Source organism: Pseudochaenichthys georgianus, chromosome 1, assembly GCF_902827115.2.
Source record: "Pseudochaenichthys georgianus chromosome 1, fPseGeo1.2, whole genome shotgun sequence".
NCBI classification, from domain to species: domain Eukaryota; kingdom Metazoa; phylum Chordata; class Actinopteri; order Perciformes; family Channichthyidae; genus Pseudochaenichthys; species Pseudochaenichthys georgianus.
This window is the reverse complement of record NC_047503.1, coordinates 43,014,627-43,041,812: the sequence shown is the minus strand read 5'-3', so window position 1 is coordinate 43,041,812 and position 27,186 is coordinate 43,014,627. Positions and strand designations below refer to the sequence as shown.

The window sequence follows — 27,186 nt, the reverse complement described above, 5'->3', positions numbered from 1 at the left end:
CATGGCTGTAATGAAGGACTGAGCGTTGATTCTGTTTGCTTTTATACATCTTTGATTTCGTCTGCATCAACCCAGCTGTTGAATTTTTCGGGCCAATTATGCCAAGATACAAACGTTTGTTTTTTCCCTCTCACCATACGCCTTTTTAGAATTTTCTCGACTTGAAAAGCCTTGTCATTGGCTATCTTCAGTTTTTGTAACTCTTTCTCATAAAAAGTCCCCTTGATCTCTTCTCCATCATAATCTTTGAGCTTGTAAACAGGTGGCTGCCGAGGTAAGCCTTCAGACACCGTAAATAGTTCGTCAGTATAACTCTGCTCATATTATTTATCAAATACCCCTCTCAATTTGGATATCCTTACAAGTTCGCCCTCCTTAAAGTTCATTTTGGCAGCAGCTTTTTTACGTTGGCTAGAGGGGGTATACAGGTTCCGAAACACTTGAGCCGCATTTTCCTTTGTCATCTGCATTGGCGTCATTTTAATACTTCGGTGATAACTATTATTGTAACTTTCAATTAGTTCAGGTAAGACGTCTATATATCTATGAGTGTTTTTAGCTGTAAAATACCTCCACATTTTAGTTTTCAGCGTACGGTTAAATCTCTCTACCACACATGCCTTCATGTCACTGGCTGTTGCATAATGTGTAATACCTCTTTTCTTCAACAAGTTTTGAAAAACGTTATTAAAGAACTCTTTCCCCGCGTCTGTTTGTATCTTTATAGGAATCTCGCTGTGTGTTAAAATTGTATCAAAGGCCTTGGTAACCTCAATACCCGACTTCTTTTTTAATGCTTGAGCATAGGCTTTTTTCGAAAATACGTCTAATGTAGCTCAGTGTAAGTTCAATCAGGAAGACAACATCATCGGGTGTCACACGTTATTTCAATAAGTGATCAGGGGCATTACGCCCCGGCTAGCCAATCATCGCACCTGCTAACCTCTTTAAATCTGCTCTCCCCTTCCTGTCAGTTGTCATTTCAGGTGTCAACGCAAACCCTCCTCCACCCCTTCGCCTCCTGTCTCCTAAATACAGGGCCAAGCTAAACCTTCTCCCTTCAGATCGGACTGAACTACTATCACCACCACCAGTGTCTAGACCCCGGGGGGTTCATCAGAGCGATTCTTTCCCTCCTGAATGATCATCCTGCAAACCCGGGGCCTAGTCGCCAAAACATCATTACAGTTACTTGTTGTAATACGTCAATCACTATTCCCGCATATCATGTGTCCCGATAATAAACATGTACTCATACATCACGTCTCTCCTGATTGAACGACTGTTAACAAATAATTAAAACCATCATTATATTCGGACAGCGACTGCATATCGCAGAGATCTGCTTGAAATTGTTGTAGCGGTCTGAGTACAAAAACTCTGTCTCTTACAAAATGCACCCGTGCCGGCTTATGCAAAGTATATGCATCCTGCTCCAATAAATATTCTCTGACTTTCTCTACATTTACTTGTTTACCCATTTCATTCTGTACAGCTCTATGGAGTTTATCCACACCTCCTAAACTCCCTGGATTAGATGGAGTGTAATACACCCTATGCATAACACGTTTCTCAGACATGTTTCCTGTTACAGCCCGATGAGGTAATGAGTACAACAGTTTTTCTTACAATGCATTTTATTGATATGTATATACAACATTTCTCCAAGCAGAGAATAATAAAAGGAAGGACACACTATATCAAGTAAAATTAAAATAAAACATACTTTAACGAAAAAGTATCAAAAATAAATAAAAACTCTTCCTAATGCTGCCATTAAGGGCAGGGAACACTAACACTATCGCACATATAGTGTTCTAAATCTGCCTACCTTCCCTGCACTTTTGTGTATAAAAGCTGAAAAAAGTAGATAATGAAGTACTTTCGTTAACCCCCTGAGGCAGTCCTAAAACTAAGAATCTGTCTCTTAACCCACCATCCCCCGAGAGCCATAACATACTCAACTCCCTACAGCAGCTCGGGTGTGAACTCCCAACAGAATGTCAGTCACTGCGTAACACTTTTTTAGTTTTGGTCGATGTGAGTGCTCGTATATCCTGAAATCGTTTTAAATGTTGCCAGTTTTTGAATGATTTTAATAGTTTGTTTTACTTCGCATATTGACTGGCTAATGTGCCATTTTATTTGTGTTTTACAGCTGTATTTGTATGCCTTTCATGTCTGTGTTTTATATGTTGTAATTTTGTACATGCTGCCCTTCTTGGCCAGGTCACTCTTGGAAAAGAGATTTTAATCTCAATGAGTTTTTTTACCTGGTTAAATAAAAGAATATATATATATATATATATTAGTGACACTCTGCAGATTTATGTGTAATTCACTCACAAAGGAACTGTAAGATACACTTTAATGGATGCAAACCTATAGTTAATAAAAGTAATTATACATTAGTTCACAATCCTACAACTAAAGGAACTGTAAGATACACTTTTTATGTATGCAAAACCTGTCATTTTGGAGAAACCATCTCGAGTGAGCTATAATTTGAAAGTACACAAACGGGGGGGGGGGGAATATATCCCCCTTCCTTCAGACTTCCTTACAGAGCCCCTCCTCCAACACACATGACCAGAAAGAGGCTGTACTCTGAACCCATCCCCCGATGCTGCATTCGTTTCTTGACTGGCGCTTCAGACGGAGGGAGGCTGGGAGGGTAGGCATTTATGCAGAGGCTTTCATCAGTGTGAAATTACACATCACATCAAAGGGCAGGCATCAAAGGCTAATTAGATTAGACAACAAAGGGCTCTGAGGGGCAGGGGTCAAAGAGAATATCTTATTCAATACATCAAAAGACCTATACAACAAAGGGACTGCCTGGGGTTAATCTAATTGCAGGGCAATTACTCCACTCTCGGGGTCAGGGGTCAAATACCTTATTCAATACAACAAAAGACCTATACAACTAAGGGGGCGCCTGGGGCTAATCTAATTGCGGGGCAATTACTCCACTCTCGGGGTCAGGGGTCAAATACCTTATTCAATACAACAAAAGACCTATACAACAAAGGGGGCGCCTGGGGCTAATCTAATTGCAGGGCAATTACTCCACTCTCGGGGACAGGGGTCAAATACCTTAACTATCTTAATTGTTACAATAAAAGACCTATACACAAAGGGGGTGCTTGGGGCTAATCTAATTGCAGGGCAATTACTCCACTCTTGGGGTCAGGGGTCAAATACCTTAACTATCTTAATCGATACAACAAAAGAATCACGCCGGGGGGCTTTCACGCCAATCTGACATCAAAGAATGGGAGGCGGGACATGGGAGACGGGACTTAGCTCATTGGCCAATGGGAGACGGACTTAGCTCATTTGAATAATTGGGGGCGTGTCCACCTGGCACTTTCTATGGCACTAATTTGACGAAAGGAACATGATTACTACTACTGTTTTCTCTCTCCATTGACTTCAATACATTATTTTTCCGAAATAAGGTCCCATGGACCGGAATTGGATGGGCGTGACTCTATGGTCATTATTTTTTGCCACACACATTAAATAGGACAATACTCTGAGCATGCGCAGTGTAGTTTTTACAGTCACCGTTCACTTAGACAGTGAGAGGGAGGGGCAGGATCAGGTTTTGTCCCACATGGCTCTAAACAGCTCAATAGGCACACACTGTAGACACTCATTAGAAGAACACAGACTAAAACAGCAATGAACAGACGAATCAGATGATTAAACATGATCTTAAAATATATTTTATATTTATATTTTTTTTAATCATTATTTTTAATACTTTCTGCTGACACTAGGTGGGGCTGTGCCTGCTGCCCCTAATGACCAGTCGCCACTGAGTGTAGTACAACAACAAAAACACAATGGACGCAGTGCTGAGGTCTATATGGTATTATCCTGTTAAACTTGCATTAAATACCACAGTACTATTTTTGCAATACCATTTCTTGACTATTTTTAAATCGGGCACAAAAGGCCTTATACAAATGTGAAGAGATTTTTCATGCATAACTTTGAGCAACAAATAAAACAGCAGTTATTGTTTTTTTAGAATCTAAAATGAGATCAAATGTAATCCTGCTGACCTTAACATATACTCAGTTTTTAACCACTAAAATAAAAAATAAAAGGCTATCTGCCATGTTTTTTTAAAATCTTCAGCGTTTTATATCACAAAGGGGGAAACTATTTTTATAAAAATATGGCAAAACTACAGGAAGCAAATGGTAGGTCTAACTGTTATATCCCTAAAGTGTATCATTGCCTTCCCTCATCAAAGTGAATGCTACCTCACTGATATCAGCCCCACTGTGTTCTGCTCTACAGCTGCACAATATCCAATCACTGATAGTGGGAACATTTCTTCCTACAAACTTTTACACAAAGACATCAACTTGTATTTTATTAATTGTGAATTAGCCTCAGGAAATGTGTCATGAAATACAAATGATGTGTAAACCAGGCTTTAGTGTTTAGTGCTCGAGTCCCTGCTTTCTCAGACCTTGTGTTCAACATGCATTTTATTTAAAGGGGACCTATCATGCAAAATGCACCTTTGTACGTCTTTTATACATGAATATGTGTCCCCGGTGTTCCAGGGAACTCACCAAGTGTCAGAAAACACAACCCTCTCTATTTTCCTCCTCCGCCAAATCTCTAAAAAAGGGGCTGCAACGGATCTGAAAAAAACGGATCCACATTCCAATACTTTTCTACGTCACAAAGAAGTGCTCCGCTTATTGGTCAACTCTCCACCTATCAGGGGAATGAGCCACGGCCACGTGCATTGCCAAACCTCTCATTCGCATATAGGCTATCGGCAGGCTAAATAATCAACACCCCAGTCACATCTGTGTTTTTGCCTGCTCTTGCCAGGATGTCTAAGCTAGTTAAACGTTGTGCTGTTGTTGGCTGCAAGACTCGGGACAGAGGACTGCATGCAATGCCATCAGTGGAAAAAGAAATGAATCTGTGGCTAGACTTCATTTACAAGGGACATGTGCCAGAAGACCACGGAAGATTTCTGTTTGTGTGTTCCAAACATTTTACCACGGACATGTTTATTAACTTCTCTCAAGTCCAACACGGATATGCCTCCAAACTAATGCTAAACCCGGGATCAATACCAACCATCCGGGACCAGGCCAGTGAGGACACATCCAATTTTGAAGCTGTACGTTTTTATTTAGCGGTGTTTTTCCTGATAAAGCTATCTCTAGCTTGTAGCATGTAGCATGTAGCTTCGCCGCATCAATGTCGCCTCAAACCCAAATAGTAATCGGTTAGGTGTTTATATATTTTTGTAGCATTTTATTTTGTACGCTCCGCAGTCTTTGCTTTGTCATTTGAATTATCAGGCATTTGCTAACATGTTCAGACATACTGCCGTAATGGCGATCTGTGTGAAGGCTGTACAGCCACGCCCTAGGCGATAACACAAGTATTTATTCTCCTATGTATTAGTATTTTGTATCCTCTACAATCATATTGAGTAAGTTATAATAACAAACGTAATCTTCTGTAGGCAAGTGCCGTTTTTTCCAGCGTTATATGTAAACGCTTTTGTGATTGTAGTCTGTAAGAACGATCAGATATCATCGATCTGTAAGCTAAGCTACGCTAATGAGACATGCCGTGTTTTGCAGCGTTATATGTAAAAGCTTTTGTGTGTTTACTTGTTTGCGCACATGAATATAAATGGGGGGGTGTTAGGATACAACACTGTATGTATGCGAGGGGACACACACACCACGAGTAAAACTGAGCTAAAGCCCCGTCGGTCTGTTGTTGTTGACAAGGCCTTACCTCTAGCAACAGGCTAATTAGTGGCTAGCACTCATTACAGTCAGTCTACTGAGCTCAGCCCCTCTCCAACACATCACCTGCATTGAGTCAGAAACACAGCATGCACGTTACGGTTAAAAACTAACTCAGATTGGAAAAGGCTAAATAGAGAGCTTTGCTAAGAAGTTTCAGTTTTTTTACATGCATATACTAATCTAAACCAAATTTGTTGTTGTGCTTTTTTTACCATTGCACAGCCCTACGTGGCCAACTTGATGGACCTCATCTTCGACCAAGTCTTTGTGGACCCTGCACCATTATGAGCGACCTGACAGGGAGGAGGTCATCGCCGGGTATGCAACACGGTTCAATTTGGCTGCTGTCTGAACCCAACATCGACATTTCACGGATCAGGAAACTCCCTGCGTATCCTGAGGACAACGCAGGCCGGAATCACCACTCTGATCCTGCGTCCAAGGAAGCCCCAGCACCAGCTCACAAAGCTTCTGTAAAAATATTTAGTGTCATTTATACAAAATACAAGTAGGCTACATTTAGTTTTTTTGTATGGGTTTTTTTAACCGTTGATTTTGACAATAAAGTTCCAAGCTGATATCAAAATGTGTCGTGATTATTCATGTTTGGATGGGTAAAGAATATTCTGATTTCAAAAGCATAAGGTTGTGTGTGTGGACCTTTTTGTCGTACACATGGGTGTGTTATGCCATTGCTGTGTAGTATATAATAGTACATGTACAATGACAGAATGAAAGATTGCATAAAGCCATATACACCAGTATTTATTTCCATGAACAATATTAGCATTCGTTTTACAATTTCAGTCAAAACAAACCAACCACTCACTGCTCTATTTGCCTCAACTGTAGTCCACCATGTTCAGCTCTGTAAATATTCAATGCATTCTGCAGGGAGAACACATATAGGCACACAGGCTCGAATCCAGTATGGTCCACCATACAGGTTACAGAGTCCTCAAGTTCCTGCATCCGTCTTGACACCTCGTGTGATAAACATATATTGAATGACATGTGAAAAATGTATTTAAACGGACAACTTAGTGAAGCTATCAAAAATGTTACCTGTGGTATCTCCATGCAGCACACATTCTCCGTTCAGAAGGCATCGTGGTGCAATTTGCACAAAGAAGTCAATAACTGAGCTTTTAAAAAACACATGAAACTACACACATTGCTGACAACTGAGGTGTTGTTGGAGTTATACTTTTTATCATCCTAAGTTATTCAACTTTCCAACGGTTGTTGCACGATGTTGGAAGAAAAGGACTGTAAACTATTAAACGCAATGAGGCCATTGTATATATGCTGAAAATATGAATGTCTCCCTTTATAAATATATATATATATATCGCTGTTTTTGCGTTACAAACTGTACACATTGCATTCTTGCTAATTAGCCAAAATATGAACGGAATAAGGAGCAAGCATCGTAACAGAGTAAAATAAATAGGGACAACAGCTTGTCAGCTAACCATTCAGAAACTTCCTGCTGCAACCGAGATTTGTTCACCTCCACCAAAACCTCCGCTGCTTCAGGGTCAGTTTCTGGATCAAATTGATAATATGCTTGAACACATGCATTGCCCTGAGATGACATGTTTATTCGACACTCGTATGGTAGTAGCATGTGGTAGCATGGCAACGTGACTCTCGCCGGCTCATGCCTGCTCTTCTGCAGGGGGGCGTGGTCAGCTGCTGCTCAGAATTTTCAAAGACGGGCTTGGAATAAAGCGAAAATGAGCGAAACGAGGCATGTCTAAAAAATGATCTGTTTGGTATTTTGAAAAATAAAATGTATAAATATACCTTATATAGGTATGGTCATACACTATATCATTTAAATATAGCATGATAGGTCTCCTTTAAACATTTTCTTAACTAAAAATCACATATTTACAGATGTCTTTGATTCGTAAGCCATTTTACCAGTAATCAATATAAAACCTGGAATGTAAATATACAAGTTATTAACCAAACCATTTTTAACAAAAATGAGGATTTATCTTCATTTTACTTTTTCTAGCAGTAAGACTATTACACACATTTGATTTACTACACAGTAGAGGCATGCAATAAGCCTTTCTAACAAAGCTTTATGACAAAATTAAATATAAAACATTTAATGTTATTATCAACTATAACTATAGCTATAGCTTGACAAATTTGGTGTCATTAGAAACAACTTTTTTTTTTTTTAATACATCTGTAGCGTTATCAAACATTCATAGATATTCTCCATATGTGATAAAGTGTTGAAGAGATAATTATTGGATTGTTGAGTCCACTTATGTGTTGTATACAGAATCTAAACCATATGATAATAATTCACCAAAGTAAACTTATTTTGTAGAAAATGTGATGAAAATGATACAGTTTTGACTCTAAATATTGAAGTTTGTTCCCTTGAATAAAAACAAATCAATACATGAAATAAGATTAGTGATTAGTTGACAGGCGTGATGATCAGAGGTGCAGAGTTTTTACGGCCATATTGAAGTCCAGGACTGAAGAATGGGTAGATTTTCCCGTTGAAGGAGCAGCGAGTAAAGGAGTAGATAAGAGCTGCAGCATCTACGTCATAAAAGGAGACCAGACCCTTCTCATAATCCACAAACACCCCCACCTTCTGAGGCTGAGACTTCAGAGAGAGAAGGACTGGCGGAGCATCAGAAGCGTTGTACTCATTTCCATTTTTCAAATGTATAGTACAGTAACCATTTTCTGGGCTCAGTGTGATCGCTCCCTTCCTGTTGATCGACCTTCTGGCCACTCCTAAATACCATTCTGTCTTTCCTTTAACTTGAACTTCAAAGTAAAATCTGCCTGAAGAGAAACTCTGATTTCCTAAAACACAATTCCAATCAGAAAATCTCTCCGGGTTGTCTGGGAGATTCTTTCTCACTTCACCATCGCTGACTTGTTTTCCATTACGCGACAGGATGAGACGGGGATGTGCTGTATGAGGATCAAGAGAAACATCCACTGCGTACTTCTGGACCCTCTTCAGCTCAGCTTCAATGAGCTTCTTCATCTCTAGGCTGAGTGTGTCCTCCAGCTGGACCACAGCTCTCACCACAGTCCCTTCATATGATGATGGGGGGATGCTGACCTTTGTCCAGTCCTTGGTGAGTGATGGGTGTTGGATGTTTAGGGACTGGACACCCTGGAGAACGTGGAGGTGGTCTTCAGACCGTGAGAGATGCTCCGCCACAGAGCTTCTCTTCTTCAGCTGAGAGATTTCCTGTTCCAGCTCTTTGATGAAGTCTTCGGCCCGTTTCATTCTCATGTTCTGCTTGTCTACTATAGTTTGGATTAACTCATTCAGGTTTCTCTCAACCGACTCCTTCAGAGCAGTGAAGACCTGAACTCCTTCTGTTATCTCTCTGTCTGCTTCTTTCTCACTGAGGTCCACTGAGCGTTTGATCTCCTGAATCTTCAGTTGTCTCTTCTGGATCATCTGCTGAGTTTCAGCCTCTGTCTTCCACAACTCTGCCTTCTTTCTTTCATATCCTTCTTTCAGAGGAACCACATCATGCATCTTGTGGTCTGAAACAGTGCAGAGCCTACAGACACATGTCTGGTCGGTCTTACAGAACAGCTCCAGAGGTTTATCGTGCTTCGGACACATCCTGTCTTCCAGGTTCTCCAAAGGGTCGATCAGCTGATGTCTTTTCAGACCTGACATTTTCAGATGAGACTCCAGGTGAGTCTCACAGTAGGAGGTCAGACACACCAGGCAGGACTTCAGGGCCTTCAGTTTGGTTTCAGTGCAGACGTCACAGGGAACTTCTCCTGGTTTGAAGACTTGTTGCTCTGAGCTGCTGCTGCTGCTGTCTTTCTGTTGAGCCGACTGTCTGAACTGAGCGACCATCTCAGAGATGAAAGTGTTAACGTGCAGCTCAGGTCTTGTGTTGAACTCTTTTTTACACATGGGACACAGGTACTTGTCACTTCTATCCCAGTGTTCAGTGATGCAGTCTTTGCAGAAGTTGTGTCCACATGGTATAGTGACTGGATCAGTGAACACATCCAGACAGATGGAGCAGAGAAACTGATCTTCAGATGGCAGGTAGCTTGCAGCAGCCATATCTACACACACAATGAGAAAGAAAAGAAAAAACATTTGAAACATCAATTCATATCATATATTGTTTTAAAGAAAGACGTTTGATAACTTGTAACAAGCCATGAGCAACCGTGACCATTTAACTCCGACAGGTTCAAGCATGCAACGCTGGCTAACAGCAATGAAAATACATCTTTTGTCGATCATTTTTCTAGTGAAAAATAACACTGCTCTTTTTACTGTGCGACCATAATTATTCATTTCCTCGAGCTGCTTCGCATTAAAAGACTCCAACTGTTTCTCTAATGGAAAGATTTTATTTTTAAACAGCTAGATGAATTGGGTAAAAGCAATATGTAGGAAGTGATGAAATAAGAGCAGGAGAGCAGAAGTGAATCAAAACTCCTACCACAGAGATTCAGTTACAAGTAGTGTTGTAGTCGAGACAACCTTATCCGAGATATTACCAAGACTGAAGAGTAGCAAGACCAAGACAAGACCAAGACTTTAAGAGGTCGAGCCCAAGGCCAAGGCAGGGCGAGACCGAATCAAGACCGGAACCCGACTGTGAATCCAACACTACATGATACACTTACAATACCATGCAGTGTTTCCCCTATATACAAATAGCGGGGAAATGTATTTCAAAAGCATAATTTCTATGTTTAGGACAAACAATTAAAGCCTGCTTTAATTTAACAAATTCCACAATATAAAAGTGGCAGATTTGCTTTATTAAACAGACCAGATATAGGTTGTATATTACCAACACAATTAGGAGCATGCTCACATCTTACTATGTTGGTCTGAAGAGCTTAAGCATTCATACACAATGGATACAAACTGTGCTGTCTCATTTTATATCCTGTGAGAAAATGATACACATTTAGCATTAAAAACTCAACATACTATTCCTGAGGAAGATCTGAATAATCAACAGGTTTGAATGGAATCTCTAACATTTTCATGTAGAATAAAGACAAAAGAGTGATTATAAACAAAAAGATATGTTAAAACAAAGAAAAAATACTTATAGTTTACATGATTACACAAATGATTTGTTTGAAACTTAGTTTTATTTTGGAAATAAAATGTATTCTGCTTGACTCAGTTTTTTTCTCTTAAACTCTTAGTTTTGCTTGATTCTGAGAAATCGTTGCTTTATCTTTATGAAACAAAACTAATCCCATACTTATCAGGCGCCCGCAGCTCACAGCCAAAGTGCGAGCGTGGGAGTTTACAAATTATGTAAACACATATTTCCAAGACACTCCTTTATAATTATTAGGATAAATAAAAACAGGGTTGCAATCTTTCCAATGTATACTATAGGACAGTAAACCAAAAATATAGTTTAAAGTTGGAGAGATACAAAAATATGCATAAATAAATGTTAAGGTAAAATAAGATATAAATGAACAACAAAAATAAAAGAAGTTACATGTATTTGTTATTGGCTGTGGTAGGATATTGGTTATGTTCACATACTTATTTGATTATTAAAATGTAAACCGATCTTTTTCATATGGGTGTTTAGAGTTGTACAGTACCCCCTAGATAAGGTCTCTAGTAATTGTGTGCTCAAAGTGCACCAGATTGAAGCATTTTACTTTAGGCATACCCCCGGACCCCCCTAGAGGATGTGACTTGCACCCCCCAATTAAAACATGTTCATACAATACTGAATACATTTGAAGCCATTTTGACATATATTACCTACAGATGTAGCACTCCAGATAGGACTCAAATGGGTGTGTCCCAGTCAAAAGCCCAGCGGATCCCAGTGGCAGGAAGTGTTGCCAAATTGCTAGAGGGCGTTGCCAAATTTCCCCATTTGTTCAATTACAGGATTTAACCATGAGATGGCGCTTCATTCACAAAATACACAAAGACGACTGGGTGTTGTAGAACTTAGTCTGTTTGCAATGTTTGCAGCTCTGCAGTTGTGTTTTTTGAATACTGTAGCATTTAATCACTTATTTGTTATGGTTTTCACAAGCTACTATAATGAAAAAACATCAATATTTTAGATCAAATAAAGTATATAGTTTGCTTTATGCAGTATATTTTTTGTAATATTGTTGGGGTGTTTTTACACAGTACAGTAGATTGAAGTAAATCAACTTATACATTAAGATAAGATAAGATAAGATGGACCTTTATTAATCCCTGTGGGGAAATTCAGTAGTTCAAACAGCAACAGGGTAAGAGTAAAAAAACAGGATAGCACAGATGCACACAGATTAATAAAATCAAAAATAAGATGAGCGATAAAAATAATGAGAAACTATGTAATAAGAAATGAATAAAACTAAAATATAATTATCATATCTTATATTATAATGTATTGTATTATTAAGTAATATCATACATTAACCCCATTATAGCAGATGCCACATTGAATGGATGAACACATTTATGCATCAATAATTACAACGGAGTATTTCTAAATACAAGTTGTACAAATACTTACATGTATTTAATATTAATAACATAATGATTAATTTCTGATGATAATACTTTTCAGGGTTAGGTCCGGTCAGACAGCGCTTAGCTATGGAAGCAAACAAGAGAAAGAAGTATTTGAATGTTATCAGACACCGAATTTATAGCATTGAAAATAATTACTTTGAAAATTATGTATCTGAATTATGTGAAATAATAAATAAAATGTAAAAATGTAAAAATTCAAGTTAAAAAAATTCAAATGTTCAAATTCAGATCCCAAAAACTCAAGTGAAAAAAATTCGACGTCAAATATTTCGGTGTTTAAAATTCGATGTCAAAAAATTCGGTGTATAAAATTCGACGTCAAAAATTGCGATGGAGCATCATCCGGGCTACTCAGACAGGATAAGCAATAGAGTCCGAATGCAATCAAACCGACTTCTGGCCTATCAGAGCCAAGCGGCAAACCCCGGGACAGTGCGGTGAAGCCCAATGCTGCAAACTGTAGGCGATGGATGCAGATGGGAGCAATTCCCGTAGACCCTATGTTAAAATGTCCAACTTAATATCAGAAAATGAACATGTTTCGGCCTGGATCCACAAAAACATATTCTGTATATAGTTAGATTCCCCCTTCATGACAACGGGACTGCTGCCCCTAGCTCCTCTGTCTCACTGCTAGCTCCGTGATGCTACAGCGGCTCAGCTCATGAGGAGAACACTACTTGAACTCGGCCGTGTTTGTTGTGTTGGTTCCTGGTGGACTATTCGTCATGCAAATATAGGATTTATCTGCGGTTAAAACAGACCGTCCATGAATGCAGTTTCTTTGGTAAGTCAACCCTGCGTACTTTATGTTATGTTACTGGTGTTTTTATTAAGCTAACGTTAATAAATGTTTAGAGTTGGGTTAGCATTTGAGCAATCGTAGTTCCATCTGTGCTAACGATGCTATGCGTAGCATCCAAGAGTGTAAAACATTAAGTGGGATGCTACTGTATACCAAAAGGCTTCTGTGCGAGGTTGCTAAAATAAGGTCATCCTTGTACGTTAGATAGTTAGTTTGCTAGCTAGGTTACTGTATGCATTGTTAAGGTTCGTTTAAATTCGCTATGCTCTACTATAGCATAAAATAGACTAGCTAACGTCAACGTATTGTTGAAGAGAGGCTTAGTGTATATTAAATCAACCTCACAATGAAATGTGTGTATCTTTAAAATATGAACGTCACATTTCAAGATGGCCCAGAAATAACGCTCCCTTAGATATTGTAATATGGTTTGTTGAACTGGAGTTATTTATTGCAACTAACCGCCTATCCGACCCAAACATTGTTGTTTTAAATATTACCAATGCCTCTTTTCATTGTATTATCATCACACTTGAGAAACGGCCTTATCGTGGCTGGTGAACAGGACATGTAACTTAATGTCTGCATTTAAGGACGATGTATAGCGTAGTCAATGCCTTAGTGACAAGGAAATTATTTGTTTAAATATTAGATATGACGTTATCTGTGACTTCAGTGACAATTAAGCTTATCCATTGCATTGCATTTGTTAAATAGGTTTGTGTCTTACCCTTACGTGTGTGATACATATGAATATGGCATATGAAAACAAATTAATTTGACTGACTCATCCAAAATTAACAGTAACATAAAAAGGACCTACACAATAATACTCAAACTGATACAGTATAAGGACTGTGATATCCAGCAATTTCTTAAGTATAACAATAAGATTATGACCTGTTTTTAAAAGAAGATAAAAAGTTGTTTGCATGTAAAGAAGTCTGTAAGCCACGCATGTAACTTTACATCCGTTTGTTCAGTGTCCTTCAGGTGATCCAGACAGGCTGGACCAGAGGAGGAGAGACAGATCTGGACTCCTAGCAGCAGAGAACTTCAGCACGGATACCAAGGTATACCTTTTTCATTCTTTACAAAGAATGCACAAAGTAATGACTCTAATACACTGATATACATGCCATTAAACATGACTGAATGCTAGATCACCTACACATCAGTGATATTGAGTGTACTTTCTTAGAAAAAGCTTACATTTTACCAAGCAACATCACTTTTTTGTTCAACTTTCACATTTCTATGTATTTAAGGCAAATATTATTGAACAAAATGAGAACTGCGACCCTTTGTCTCTGCTGCATACTGACTGTACAAAACATGTTAAAAGTGATTATTTCAGTGAGACAACCGAACAGAGCAAGCTTCTACAGTTGCACTAAGTTTTGATAACAGTTAAATATTTTAATAATACATTTATTTCAATGTTGATGAATTTAGAACGGTTTATTCATAATCTGAATATCTTTGTAGTACACTGTTGGATTTAATAAAACACATTCAAATAAAAAAAAAAAATCATTATATTTATAGCCCCTGAACAAACAAACCTCTTTCTTAAATAACACACTTGCTCTGCAATAATATGTTTTTTGATATTGATGTTAGGAAAGGACATGCCTGAGAGACAGGACTGCTTCACTGTTTTCTCTTTCTCTGAGGGTCCAGAAGAACATCCAAGAGGGAAAGGAGAAGCTGATGTGATGAGATTTAAGTGCAGTACAGGACATTCACGAAGAGACACTTGTATTGTAACACAAAGACCTGCACACTGAATAGTTTTGTAGTCCAACAGGAACTTCATTTGTGTGTTGTTTGTGTTTTACGTTGCACCTCAGAGACGGTGTGATTATAAGAGGCTTCTCAATTCTTAAATGTCCCCTCCTCGACTCCCCTCCTCGAGACTTAGTCCCGCCCACAGGAGATGCGAGCGGAGGACCGAGGAGGGGAACCGAGGAAAGAGGAGGGGAAGCAGCAGACGTTTAAAGAAATGAGAACTCCTCTCCTCTGAGCGGTCATATTAAAGCGACGTCCGTTCATTATTACGTGGCAACAGCTGCATCATCTGTCGAGTGTTTTGTCATATTTTATAATCTCTGCTGGATCAGCTGAACATTGTTCCCCCACATATTTACTTTGAATTCATTGAGAGTGCGGTATAATGAGACAATACCAGGCTACAGATATACACACACACACACACACACACACACACACACACATTTATATAAATATATGCAATTTAAAGTATGAGAGCACTCTCATAATAACGTAACACAATCAGAGACTGGTTATATATCCCCCCCCCCCTCCCTCTCTCTCTGGTCGCTGAAATGGGGAATTGAAATTACGGGCCAAAAGTTGTATTTGCAAGTATTAAAAGTAAGCAGAGGACAGCAAACCAACTGAGACCTGTCTGTCCGCCGCATCTGCGCACTGTACAACACGCACCGACACTGTACCACACACACACCTACACACTGTACCACACACACCTACAGCTCCTAAAGCATAATCAGGCTACAGCCGTTGTGTATTTTATTATGTGAAGCACTAAATGGTTTTAGAAAAACATCGACTCTTTGTTTGTAGATATCTACTAAACTAAAGCAAATAAAGAGAGTAGGCCTGTTATACTGAGTGATATATATTTTACACACTGCTCTGCTTTCTGCACGGGCCTCACAGCTGTTCTCACTGGAAACATCGCGTTGCGATGAGAGCAGGTTCTACAATAATATCCAGGGGTTGCATGCAGAGCTGTCATTGGCTGAGATAAGTCCGGCTGTGCGTCACGCCTCCACCGTTCCCGGAAATGCATCCGCGGAGGAGCCGTGGAGGAACCATCAGTGTATCCTCGGTTATAGCTCCTCCAGAGAGCCTCCTCGACGCTCGATCCTCGGTGTGCATTTAGAGAAATGAGACGTCCTTCAAAATGGCGCGCTGAGATTCATTTCCGGGTCACTACCGGAGGACTGAGGAGTCGAGGAGTTGAGGAGGGGGAATTTGAGTATTGAGAAGCCTCTATTGTCAGGCCTATAAAGTTTGGCAACAAAAAAAAAGTCAGCTGATCAAATGCATTTGCCTCACTTTATGAGCTTCACATCACTTGTGCCTTGTACCGCAGAGTTTGCAACGTCACAAATAAATGGTGCCAATCTTCAGTCAGATGTGAATGTGTAATCTAACATTTTCAGTAAGAATAACGGGCAAAAGGAGTGCAAATACAAATACAATTTATTGAAATGTGAACTAAAAGTTATCAGGCATGAACAATCATCATTTTTTTTTTTAATAAAAACGAAATATTATACATAAGTTACACTAAATGTTAATCTGTTAATTGACAGGCTAGGCCTGTGCAGGTGGTAAGAGCTATGCCCAGCATGGGCTAGGTTCTGTAGGTGCAGCTGGTGCAGGTCCTCCTCCATCAGGCCTGGTCCTCCTCCCTCAGGCCTGCAAGGTCTTTCCCTGCGAGGACGACTCCTCGCAGGGAAAGACCCTCGGTCCTCTCCGGCCAAACCAACAGACAGGACGTTCATAAAGCTGAGGTTTCCCCCAAAGTCTCTAATCGTCCATCCTGTGAATATGAGAGGGGGGAAATAGTGTAATAGATGCTTTGGACAATAAGAAATATAAAGTTAACTGTTGAGTTGCTCAGTTTTTTAGATTGACGGGGTTTAATAATACAAACAAAAAGGAGAGGCACCGTAAAATAAAGATTGGTCTTTCAATAAATTGTGTTGATTTTGTCTTGAATTGTTTGTCTAAAGTCAAGTAGCTAGAACTGTTACTTAGTTTGAATGATACAGTCTGGTTATAATGTTTGGAGGAGGCATCACAGGTGAGAGCCCCATTTGTTGTGTTCCATCCACAACAAATTCACACAGATTGATGTGTGTGTATTTATTGATCTACTATTTCTTGAATCCTTACTGTCAGACCAAAACAAGAGATTTTGTTTTATTAACATGTTTTTAAAACATTATCTCTTTTCCACTACACTATCTTGAATATTTTAGTTTTTACATCAATACATTTATCTAACAGCTTTAACATTGTAAAGGTGTCACTTCGGACTCAGGGTAATTATGAGAGCATGTTCTACTATTTTGAGAGTTTGAACAAACCAGACCTTCACCTATTAATGTATTATATTATATCATTTGTTTTATTGTTATTACCGATGCACGAGTTGACTTAACTGTTGTAGTTGGAGCTCATTTTGAACAATGAGCTAACTAATGATTACTTTCATAATGGTTTAATGTGCTGACTATTTTCTACCATAACTTGTGTCTACTTTAACAACACTTTCCTAATTATACTAGCATACTTTTACTAAAGTAACATTAACATGTTTAAATGCAGGGCTTTTGTAAGAGAGTATTTGTATAGTGTAGCATGATCTACTTGACTTATTTAACCGAAGTGATCGTAACGTTACTTTGCAAACCGTCAAACCCAAACACACAAAAGGACACGGTAACGTTGTGATTCACTTCAATTAATGATAACTACGGAGCTTGCTAACAGCAAGGCACAAGGCTACTTCACTCATTTAGCTAGCTAATGTAAGATACAAATGCTGTCGAGCCCTCACTGCTTGTAAAATAAAGAGCACAAACTGACTACTTACCCGAGCCCCGCTGTTCTCCGTCATTTTTCTCCCGGGTTGTCACATGACTGACAAAGCTGTGCTCTGATAGGACAGAAGTCGGTTTGATTGCATTCGGGCTCGATTGCTTATCCTGTCTGAGTAGCCCGGATGATGCTGCATCGCAATTTTGGACATCGAATTTTATACACCGAATTTTTTAACACCGAAATTATGCATTCAAATTTTTTTTACTTGAATTTTTACATTTTTATTTCACAAAAATTCAGATCCATGATTTTCAAAGTAATTATTTTCAATGCTATAGATCCATAGTTTCAGCTCTTCTGGTGCTGGTGGTATCATTTCATCAACCGTTTTGAGTCTTACCAGCTAGCTAACACGAGAGAAAAACATAGCTAAACTCCAACTCAACCTGAAATGTTATTTTTAGTCTTTTTAAATATGAAGTCCCTCAGATCGCGTTGTCCATAGCATTGCATCAGTGACTTGGTAAAAATGTCATTGCATGTGTGCGTGCTCCCTCGCCCACAGTATTTTACTCAATATGCGCAAAATTTATATTGAAATAGCAGTTGTCATGATTTGGGTTTTGTGTGTTAAGTTTTGAAATTCTGTTCTCCCCGTCTCTTGTTTTCCTTCCTGTGTTTTTCCTCCTGTGTCTGATTGTCTCATTGTGTTCACCTGTTGCCCTTGTGTTTCTGCCTCCCCTTCCCAGCTGTGTCTTGTCCTGTGATTACCCTTCTGTGTATTTAGTCTTGTCTTCCCCTGTGCTCCATGCCGGTTCGTTGTATTTTCTCACTCATCTCATGCTACCTGTTTAGGATTCACGCTTTTTTGTTCTTGTTTTTTCATGCCAACAGCTTTATTTAAATAAAGCTCGCTTTTGTTTTGAAACCCGCTTCACTTTTTAACTGCATTTGGGTCCTACCTTTTCCCGAATCCTGACAGAAGTAATACCAGTGCCACGTTCATTGATAAAATTACATAAGGGATGGAAAGGGGGGATGGCAGTTTTAGAAGGGGGATGATTTTGACAGTTTTTATTTCAGTGGGGATGCCATACCCCCTCAACTCGAGTACTGGGTGGTATGTTAACAAACATTGCGGCACATGAGGGCAAAGATTCGGAGCCTTTGAAGTCACGTTATTGGTTGAATTTTAAACAGGGCCTTTTACTTCCAGTCACATCCCCAGCAACAGCCGTGGTCTCGACCATGGATGTATAATAAGAACGGTCTCGACATAAAATCTCGTGACCTATAGCAGTGTTTCCCAACCGGGGGTGCGCGTACCCCTAGTGGTACACGAGGGAACTGTAGGGGGTACGTGGAATTCCAAGGTGACAAGTAAAAAAAATAAGAATCCCATCAAAAATGATGGTGCTTGATTTGTTGAATGAAAACAGCTGCTTACCTGCAGCCAGAAAAATACTGGTAGGTCTGCACTATGGATAAATGGCTGAAACGTCCGCTTGCTCTGGATTCAGGCCAGGGTTCAGAGGAGCCCGCCGAGAAACGTAAGAAAGAGGCCAAACTGAAACCAGGGCAGTACAGTGAAACATATACAGGGATGCAAACTTGTCACTTTTCGGTGAAATTCGCCGTTTTTAATCCAAAATAGGTCGTTTGTGTGATTCATGTAGATCTGCAATAAAAAAAAATTGGAGTATGGGGGGGGGGGGTCTGGGACCCGGAGTAATCTGCAGCCGCAAGCTGCTATGTGCCAGGACCATCATGACACGCATGGTGTTCTTTTTTTATATATTATAATGAAGCGCAAGCTGTGTGCTCGAGTCTTCCTGTCTGTCGGCTCTGCTCATGGATGTATAATAAGGCTCTGCTGCTCCACGATGAGTGTCTAGCTTCAGCAGCTACATTACCTACGGGTGCGTTCGTTAATATTAACTGTGTTGTCCGGAGTCACTGTGTTGGACCGCTGGTGAACAGCTGTTAGAACGGGCCGTTCAGGTGTTCAGAGCAGAGCTCCCTGTCGGAGTGGCAGAGCGTGATGTGCACTGAAAAGTGTTTCTGTCGCAATATTATCGTTGAGCAAACTTAACTAGCAAACTAGCATCACTATCTGCTAACGTTAGCTTTAGCCTTCGTTTTCTATTAGTTTTTTTCATAGGCTATACACGGAGGTGGTATAAGTATATATCTTGTACTTGAGTAAAAGTAGAAGTACCCAGGTCTTGTACTTGAGTTAAAGTAGAAGTACCAGAATGTAGGAACAATCCTGCAATCAAAATGTTCCTCAAATAAAAGTACAAAAGTATTATCACCAAAATACATAAAGTAGCGACAGTAAAAGTAGAAGTACTCAGGTCTTGTACTAGAAGCACTAGCGTGTAGGAATTAGGGCTGTGCGATTATGGCAAAAATCATAATCACGATTATTTGGGTCAATAATTGATATCACGATTATTTTGACGATTATTCATTGACCATTTATTGAACTTTAAAACAAATAATATTTTACCAATAAACAAGATCAACAAATATGTTGGAGCGCACTTCCAAAACCATACTAAACATATATTATTAATATGATAAATAAAAATAAATTAGACCAAAATAAATTAAATCAAAAATGATGCAGTGCACTGTCACAACCTACTGAAAACTCCTTAACATATAGCCAACATTTTGGTAAAACATATTCAACATATTCCACTCAGTTAAACGTTGAAGGCTGGCCAACCGTCATGGTCCAGAAGTAACAGGAAATAAATGTTGAACTACAATTTAAGACCAAATAAAAATGTTTAGGCCACCATGGCAAATGCTGGTAGGGCTGCTCATGTCATCTCTTAAAGATTTTTTGCAAGAAACACCAGCCTGTTTACATGGTCTGGTTTCAGAGATGAGCGCAGGCAGGTGACAAGCCACCTGGACTGAAGACCCTCAGCCACGCCCCGACACATGGGGCGACGCCGGCCAATCACAAAGCTTTGATGCATCAAGTGCATTATTCTGGCACAGGAAGATTATGTTACAGGACATTAACGATAAAACAGAATATTGTTGTTCTATTTTTAGACACATCTCGCGATCGACTGGTTGCGCACCCCTGGGATAAACCATAGGTCTGTTGTGGTAGCAAAGTAGTCAGCTGACGCCACATCTCTCTCAACTTCCCCACGGCATTTGTCATATAGTGCAGGCAGCCAGACCTGCTGAAATAATACCGAGACGGCATCGCGTAATGCTTGTCCAACGTGTTGACAAGTTGCTTGAAGCCCTGGTTGCTAACAGTGCTAACTGGGCACATATCTTTAGCGATGTGAAATGTAATGACAAAGTACTTGCAAATAGTGGAAATAGTTTTACCCTTGTTTTAAAGCAGTTGCTGCTCTTGTTTTGACATCTTCGCTCACGCTGAACACTCACAACACATGTCACTCCCACGTGGCCGAGTGGGCTTTTAGGGAGGGGCGAAAGCGCACCCAGCAAAATAATCGTATTTTGTCAATAATGTTGTCAATGTTTTCATAATCGTCGCAAGCCATAATCGCGATTAAAATACGATTAAAATACGATTAATTGCACAGCCCTAGTAGGAATACTCTGTTACAGTAAAAGTATGGTATGACAAAAGGTTCAGGGGGTACACAAGACAAAAAAGGTTGGGAACCACTGACCTATAGGACCGAGACCGTTAAAAAGTGGTCTCGGGTACTACAACACTAGTTACAAGTTACTAAATCAGAATTAGAAAACCTTTATCAGTCCCACAGAGAGGACATTAACAAAGTACTAAGAGCTGATACAAAGAGACTGTTTAAGCTGTTTAAAGTGGACTCTATATCATATATTGGTTATGTTGTTAGATAAAAACAAGTTGGACGTAAAGGGTGGCGTTTTCGTCTGAGTAGAGCTGACGTTTTGTGTTAATCCTGCTTGTTGAAAGTGTAAATATAATCAGATGTACTCACCAGTGTTTGACAGAGACTCTGCTGTGTTGTTGAGAAAGATCTGATGAACTCAGTTTGTATTTTCTGTAGACAGAAACGGAGACTAGTCTCGACTGCAGTGTGGCTGCCTCTCTGACTAACTTACCTTTCGTTTCCTGTGGCGTGTAAACTCTCCTCTTTCGAGTGTAGCGCCCCCTCTCACAGCAGCTGGTGTTTCCCTCCCTCTGATCTGCATGGGAGGCGAAGTCCCTCCCCTTCCGGTGGGACTCATGGGACCTTATTTCGGAAAAAGTTTGCATTGAAGTCAATGGAGAGAGAAAGATTATCTTTCGATCCCGTTTGAATTGTGTCACGAATTACACATATGATGTTTGTCTATCTTAAATAATAATTTCCATGTAAAAAAAGTTACAGTTTGTCGTAAAGCTGTTGAAATATAAGACTGAAAAATAGGCAACTAGAAAGACTACAAATCCCAGAATCCCGGTCCCACATGCTGGCTCTTACGGAACCGACTAACTCCCCTTTTGTGTATGTACAGCTCTCAACATGCCCGCCCCAGACTTGTAATTATTTTAACCTCTTTTAATACTTTTACTCTCATTCTGAAAGAAAGAAGTGAAATGTGCCAACGTGACGGCCGTCCTGGTGTGTGGTGCGAGACGGGAGATGCAGTTCATTGAGCGGTTTCACACAAAAAAAGTTACTTCACAGTTTTACGACACATTTTAATTTTTTTTACTTGTAAAATTATCTTTTAAATTGACAAACATCATATGTATAATTCGTGGCACAATTCAAACGGGATCGAAAGATAATCTTTCTCTCTCCATTGACTTTAATGCATAATTTTTCCGAAATAAGGTCCCATGGAGCAAGTAAAAAAAATAAAAATGTGTCGTTTGATAAACATGTACAGGATAAACTCTCATGTTGACCAAGGACACATGGGTTTTTTCAATGGTGGTCAATGTAATAGTTCAACAGAGATTTTTAATTGAAAAAACAGCTTTTGACACACATCATCCCTCCCATCTGTAAAGCACCAGCTTTGCTCCCTAACTATCAGAGAAAACCCGGTATTTCTCAATGCCCATGCAGATCAGAGGGAGGGGACAACCAGCAGACAGTGAGAGGAGGAGCTACAGTGGAAAGAGGAGAGCTTACACGTCAGACTCAGGAAATGAAAGTTACGTTAGTAAGAGAGACAGCCACACTGCAGTCGAGACTAGTCTCCGTTTCTGTCTACAGAAAATACAAACGGATTTAATCAGATCTTTCTGAACAACACAGCAGAGTCTCAGTCAAACACTGGTGAGTACATCTGATTATATTTACACTGTCAACAAGCAGGATTAACACAAACGTGACGTCCAACTTGTTTTTCTCCAACAACATAACCATACAGTATATGATATAGAGTCCACGTTAAACAGCTTGAACAGTCTCTTTGTATCAACTCTTAGTATTCACTTCTGCTCTCCTGCTATTATTATGGTTTGCTGATCATTTCCTACATATTGCTTTTACCCATTTCCTCTAGCTGTTTCAAAATAAAAATATTTTCTTTGGAGAAACAGTTGGATGCTTTTAATGTGAAGCAGCTAGAAGAAATGAATTGTTATGGTCACGCAGTGTTATTTTTCAATAAAGAAATGATCGACAAAACATATTTTTAAAAAATATTTTCATTGCTGTTAGCAGGGCCGGCCCTGACCAATTTGCCGCCCTAGGCAAGATTTTAGCTGGCGCCCCCCCCCCCCCCCAAATGCAGACACTCACTATGATTCACACATGCATGGTTGTGGCATGACCACAAAAACAAAGATATTGACACAAGATGTGTGCAACTGTATTTAGTTTCCTATCCATTTGAACATGATTTAAGTGGGGGGGGGGGCATGCACCCCCGGGAAGACTTTTTTTTTTTATATTGAAGTTAAAAGCATCAATCTGGTGCACTTTGAGAGCAACATTAGGAGATCTATGGATACATCTCTCAACACCCATATGAAACAGAACTGTAAGCAGATTTTCTTTTTCTTTATGGATATTTTACAAATCACTCCCCTTTCAAACTGTATTCTTGTTCATTAATAAAAACTTTTTTGTACTGTCAGTATTTTATACCTGTTTTTCACCTATTCTCTTATTTTTTTATAACTATAATGATCATATAAAAGTGTGCCTTTACCTCACTGAGCTGAGGTTATCAGAGCCTCAGTCTTTCAGGAGAGAGCTCTCTAAAGCTCTCCCCCTCGCGGCCGCTTACACAGTAAATTCCAATGTTAATAAAAGCACACAGAAGCTGTGTATGTTTTTTGGGAGTTTGATTTATTTTAAATGAATACAAATACAAAATTAAATACTATAATTGCACACTAAAACCATTATTTCAAAAAAAGAACAATTTCACATAAACCTTTGGTTTTTACTGGGACTGGGGCAGTTCAACTTGATTTTGGGGGGGTGGTGTGTGCCATAGTTGATGGGCGCTGTACGCAATATAGGCGTAGTTCTGTTAGTATAAGATAATAAGATGTACTTTGTTGATCCAAAATCGGGAAATTGTGTTGTTATGAATTGTGTTTTTTTTCAATTTTCGGCGCCCCCTATGGGTTGATGCGCCCTTAGCATTCGCCTATACTGCCTATGCCGAAGGCCGGCCCTGGCTGTTAGCCAGAGTTGCATGCTTGACCCTGTCAGAGTTAAATGATCAGGGTTGCTCATGGCTTGTTACAAGTTATCACACTTCTTTCTTTAAAACAATATATGATATGAATTGAAGATTGATGTTTCAAATGTTTTTTCTTTCTCGTGTGTGTAGATATGGCTGCTGCAAGCTACCTGCCATCTGAAGATCAGTTTCTGTGCTCCATATGTCTGGACTTGTTCACTGATCCAGTCACCATACCATGTGGACACAACTTCTGCAAAACCTGCATCACTGAACACTGGGATACAAGTGATGGGTGCCAGTGTCCCATATGTAAAAAAGAGTTCAACACAAGACCTGAGCTGCACATTAACACTTTGTTCTCTGAGATGGTCGCTCAGTTCAGACAGTCGGCTCAACAGAAAGCCAGCAGCAGCAGCAGCAGCAGCAGCAGCTCAGAGCAACAAGTCTTCAAACCAGGAGAAGTTCCCTGTGACGTCTGCACTGAAACCAAACTGAAGGCCCTGAAGTCCTGCCTGGTGTGTCTGACCTCCTACTGTGAGCCTCACCTGGAGCCTCATCTGACAAAGCCAGGTCTGAAAAGACATCAGCTGATCGACCCTTTGGAGAACCTGGAAGACAGGATGTGTCAGAAGCACGATAAACCTCTGGAGCTGTTCTGTAAGACCGACCAGACATGTGTCTGTATGCTCTGCCATGTTTCAGACCACAAGATGCATGATGTGGTTCCTCTCAAAGAAGCATATGAAGGGAAGAAGGCAGCGCTAGGAAAGAAAGAGGCTAGAAGTGAGGAAATGATCCGGAAGAGACAACTGAAGATTGAGGCGATCAAACACTCAGTGGACCTCAGTAAGAAAGACGCAGACAGAGAGGTAGCAGAAGGAGTTCAGGTCTTCACTGCTCTGAAGGAGTCTGTTGAGAGAAACCTGAATGAGTTCATCCAAACAATAGAAGGGAAGCAGAACATGATAATGAAACGAGCTGAAGACTTCATCAAAGAGCTGGAACAGGAAATCTCTCAGCTGAAGAAGAGAAGCTCTGTGGCGGAGCATCTCTCACGGTCTGAAGACCACCTCCATTTTCTCCAGGGTGTCCAGTCCCTAAATATTCAACACCCATCACTCACCAAGGACTGGACAAAGGTCAGCATCCCTCCATCATCATATGAAGGGACTGTGGTGAGAGCTGTGGCTCAGCTGGAGGAGACACTCAGCCAAGAGATGAAGAAGCTGCTTGAAGGTGAGCTGAAGAGGGTCCAGAGCTACGCAGTGGATGTGACTCTTGATCCTAATACAGCAAATCCCGGTCTCATTCTGTCGCGTGATGGAAAACAAGTCCGTGATGGTGATGTTGAAAAGTATCTCCCAAACAACAGAGAAAGATTTTCTGATGATATCTGTGTCTTAGGAAAGCAGAGTTTCTCTTCAGGCAGATTTTACTTTGAGGTTCAAGTTAAAGGAAAGACAGAGTGGGATATAGGAGTGGCCAGAAGGTCGATCAACAGGAAGGGAGATATTCCAATGAGCGCTGAAGATGGTTTCTGGATTATATGGCTGAGAGAGGGAAATGAGTACAAAGCCAATGATGACCCTGCAGTTTGTCTTTCTCTGAGGTCACGGCCTAAGAAGGTGGGGGTGTTTGTGGATTATAAGGAGGGTCTGGTCTCCTTTTATGACGTAGATGCTGCAGCACTTATCTACTCCTTTACTGGCTGCTCCTTCACTGAGAAACTCTACCCATACTTTAGTCCTGGTGGTAAATATGGCCGTAAAAACGCTGCCCCTCTGATCATCTCCCCTGTCTGAGTCACCTAATCACTGTTGTAGTCAGAACTGCATAGTTTCCATTTTATTTTCTACATAATAAGTTTACTGTGGTGATTGAATTAAATGTCATTCTGTATGTGTCATTACATACAACACATTATTGGAAGCATTCATTTACTCAACAATTATCTCATCAACACTTATTCCAACACATATGGAGAATATATGCATTCAAGTTTGTATAAAGCCACAGATAATTACTTTAACTTCAAGAAGGAGCCATTGTTTCCAAAGACACCATATTTGTCAAGCTGAAGTTTTAATCAATAAGCAAAATAAATGTTTAATAGTGTGTCATAAAGGGTCATTTAAGAGAAAAGCCTATTACATGCCTGTAGTGTCTACAAAATGAAATATGTATAATAGTATAGGTAAATGAAGCTAAATAATATGACATAAAATAAAAATAAACGGTTTGGTTAATAACTGTTAACTTGTTTATTTACATGCCAGGTGTTATAGTGAATACTGGTAAAATAGCTTATGATGTGATTTGAAATAAAAACATTACAATCAACTGCATGTTAAACACAAGGTCTGAGAAAGCAGGGACTCGAGCACTAAACAGTGAACAGGAAAGCATCATTTCATCATTTCTATTTCATGACACATTTCCTGTAGCTAATTCACAAATAAAATAACTTGTATTACATCTGTAGATGTCTTTTTGTGTGAAGAGATTGTAGGATGACATGTGTGTTTCCACTATCAGTGATTGGATATTGTGCGGCTGTCGAGCAGAACACAGTGGGGCTGATATCAGTGAGGTAGCATTCACTTTGATGAGGGAAGGCAGTCACTATAACACTAAACTACTCTTTACAATGAGGTAACTAACTACAGAGCGTAGTATTATACACGTATTTATGCCAACAACAGTTTGTCTTAAGCCCTACCATTTGCTTCCTGTAGTTTTGCCATATTTGTATAAAACTAGTTTCCCCCTTAGTGATATAAAAC

At 39.8% G+C, this 27,186-nt stretch overlaps 2 protein-coding genes across 4 annotated transcripts; one reads left to right on the top strand and one right to left on the bottom strand.

Annotated features, from left to right (window-relative positions):
- Positions 1-6,551: 6,551 nt before the first annotated feature.
- On the bottom strand, positions 6,552-21,932 carry LOC117450385 (E3 ubiquitin-protein ligase TRIM39-like). 3 transcript variants are annotated; one of them, XM_071203709.1, is made up of 2 exons: positions 21,869-21,932; positions 6,552-9,899 (listed from the first exon to the last, which is right to left on the bottom strand). In XM_071203709.1, the coding sequence occupies exon 2, from the start codon at positions 9,895-9,897 to the stop codon at positions 8,254-8,256; it is 1,644 nt and encodes a 547-aa protein (XP_071059810.1). In that variant the 5' UTR covers positions 9,898-9,899; positions 21,869-21,932; the 3' UTR covers positions 6,552-8,253. The 3 variants fall into 3 exon arrangements, with proteins under 3 accessions (XP_071059810.1, XP_033944172.1, XP_071059811.1); XM_034088281.2 differs by having other exon boundaries at positions 21,745-21,906; XM_071203710.1 differs by lacking the exon at positions 21,869-21,932 and adding an exon at positions 21,140-21,180.
- Positions 21,933-22,868: 936 nt separating this feature from the next.
- Positions 22,869-26,878, top strand: LOC117450221 (E3 ubiquitin-protein ligase TRIM21-like). Its single transcript, XM_034088271.2, has 2 exons — positions 22,869-23,037; positions 24,551-26,878. The coding sequence occupies exon 2, from the start codon at positions 24,553-24,555 to the stop codon at positions 26,203-26,205; it is 1,653 nt and encodes a 550-aa protein (XP_033944162.1). The 5' UTR covers positions 22,869-23,037; positions 24,551-24,552; the 3' UTR covers positions 26,206-26,878.
- The last annotated feature ends 308 nt before the right edge of the window (positions 26,879-27,186 follow it).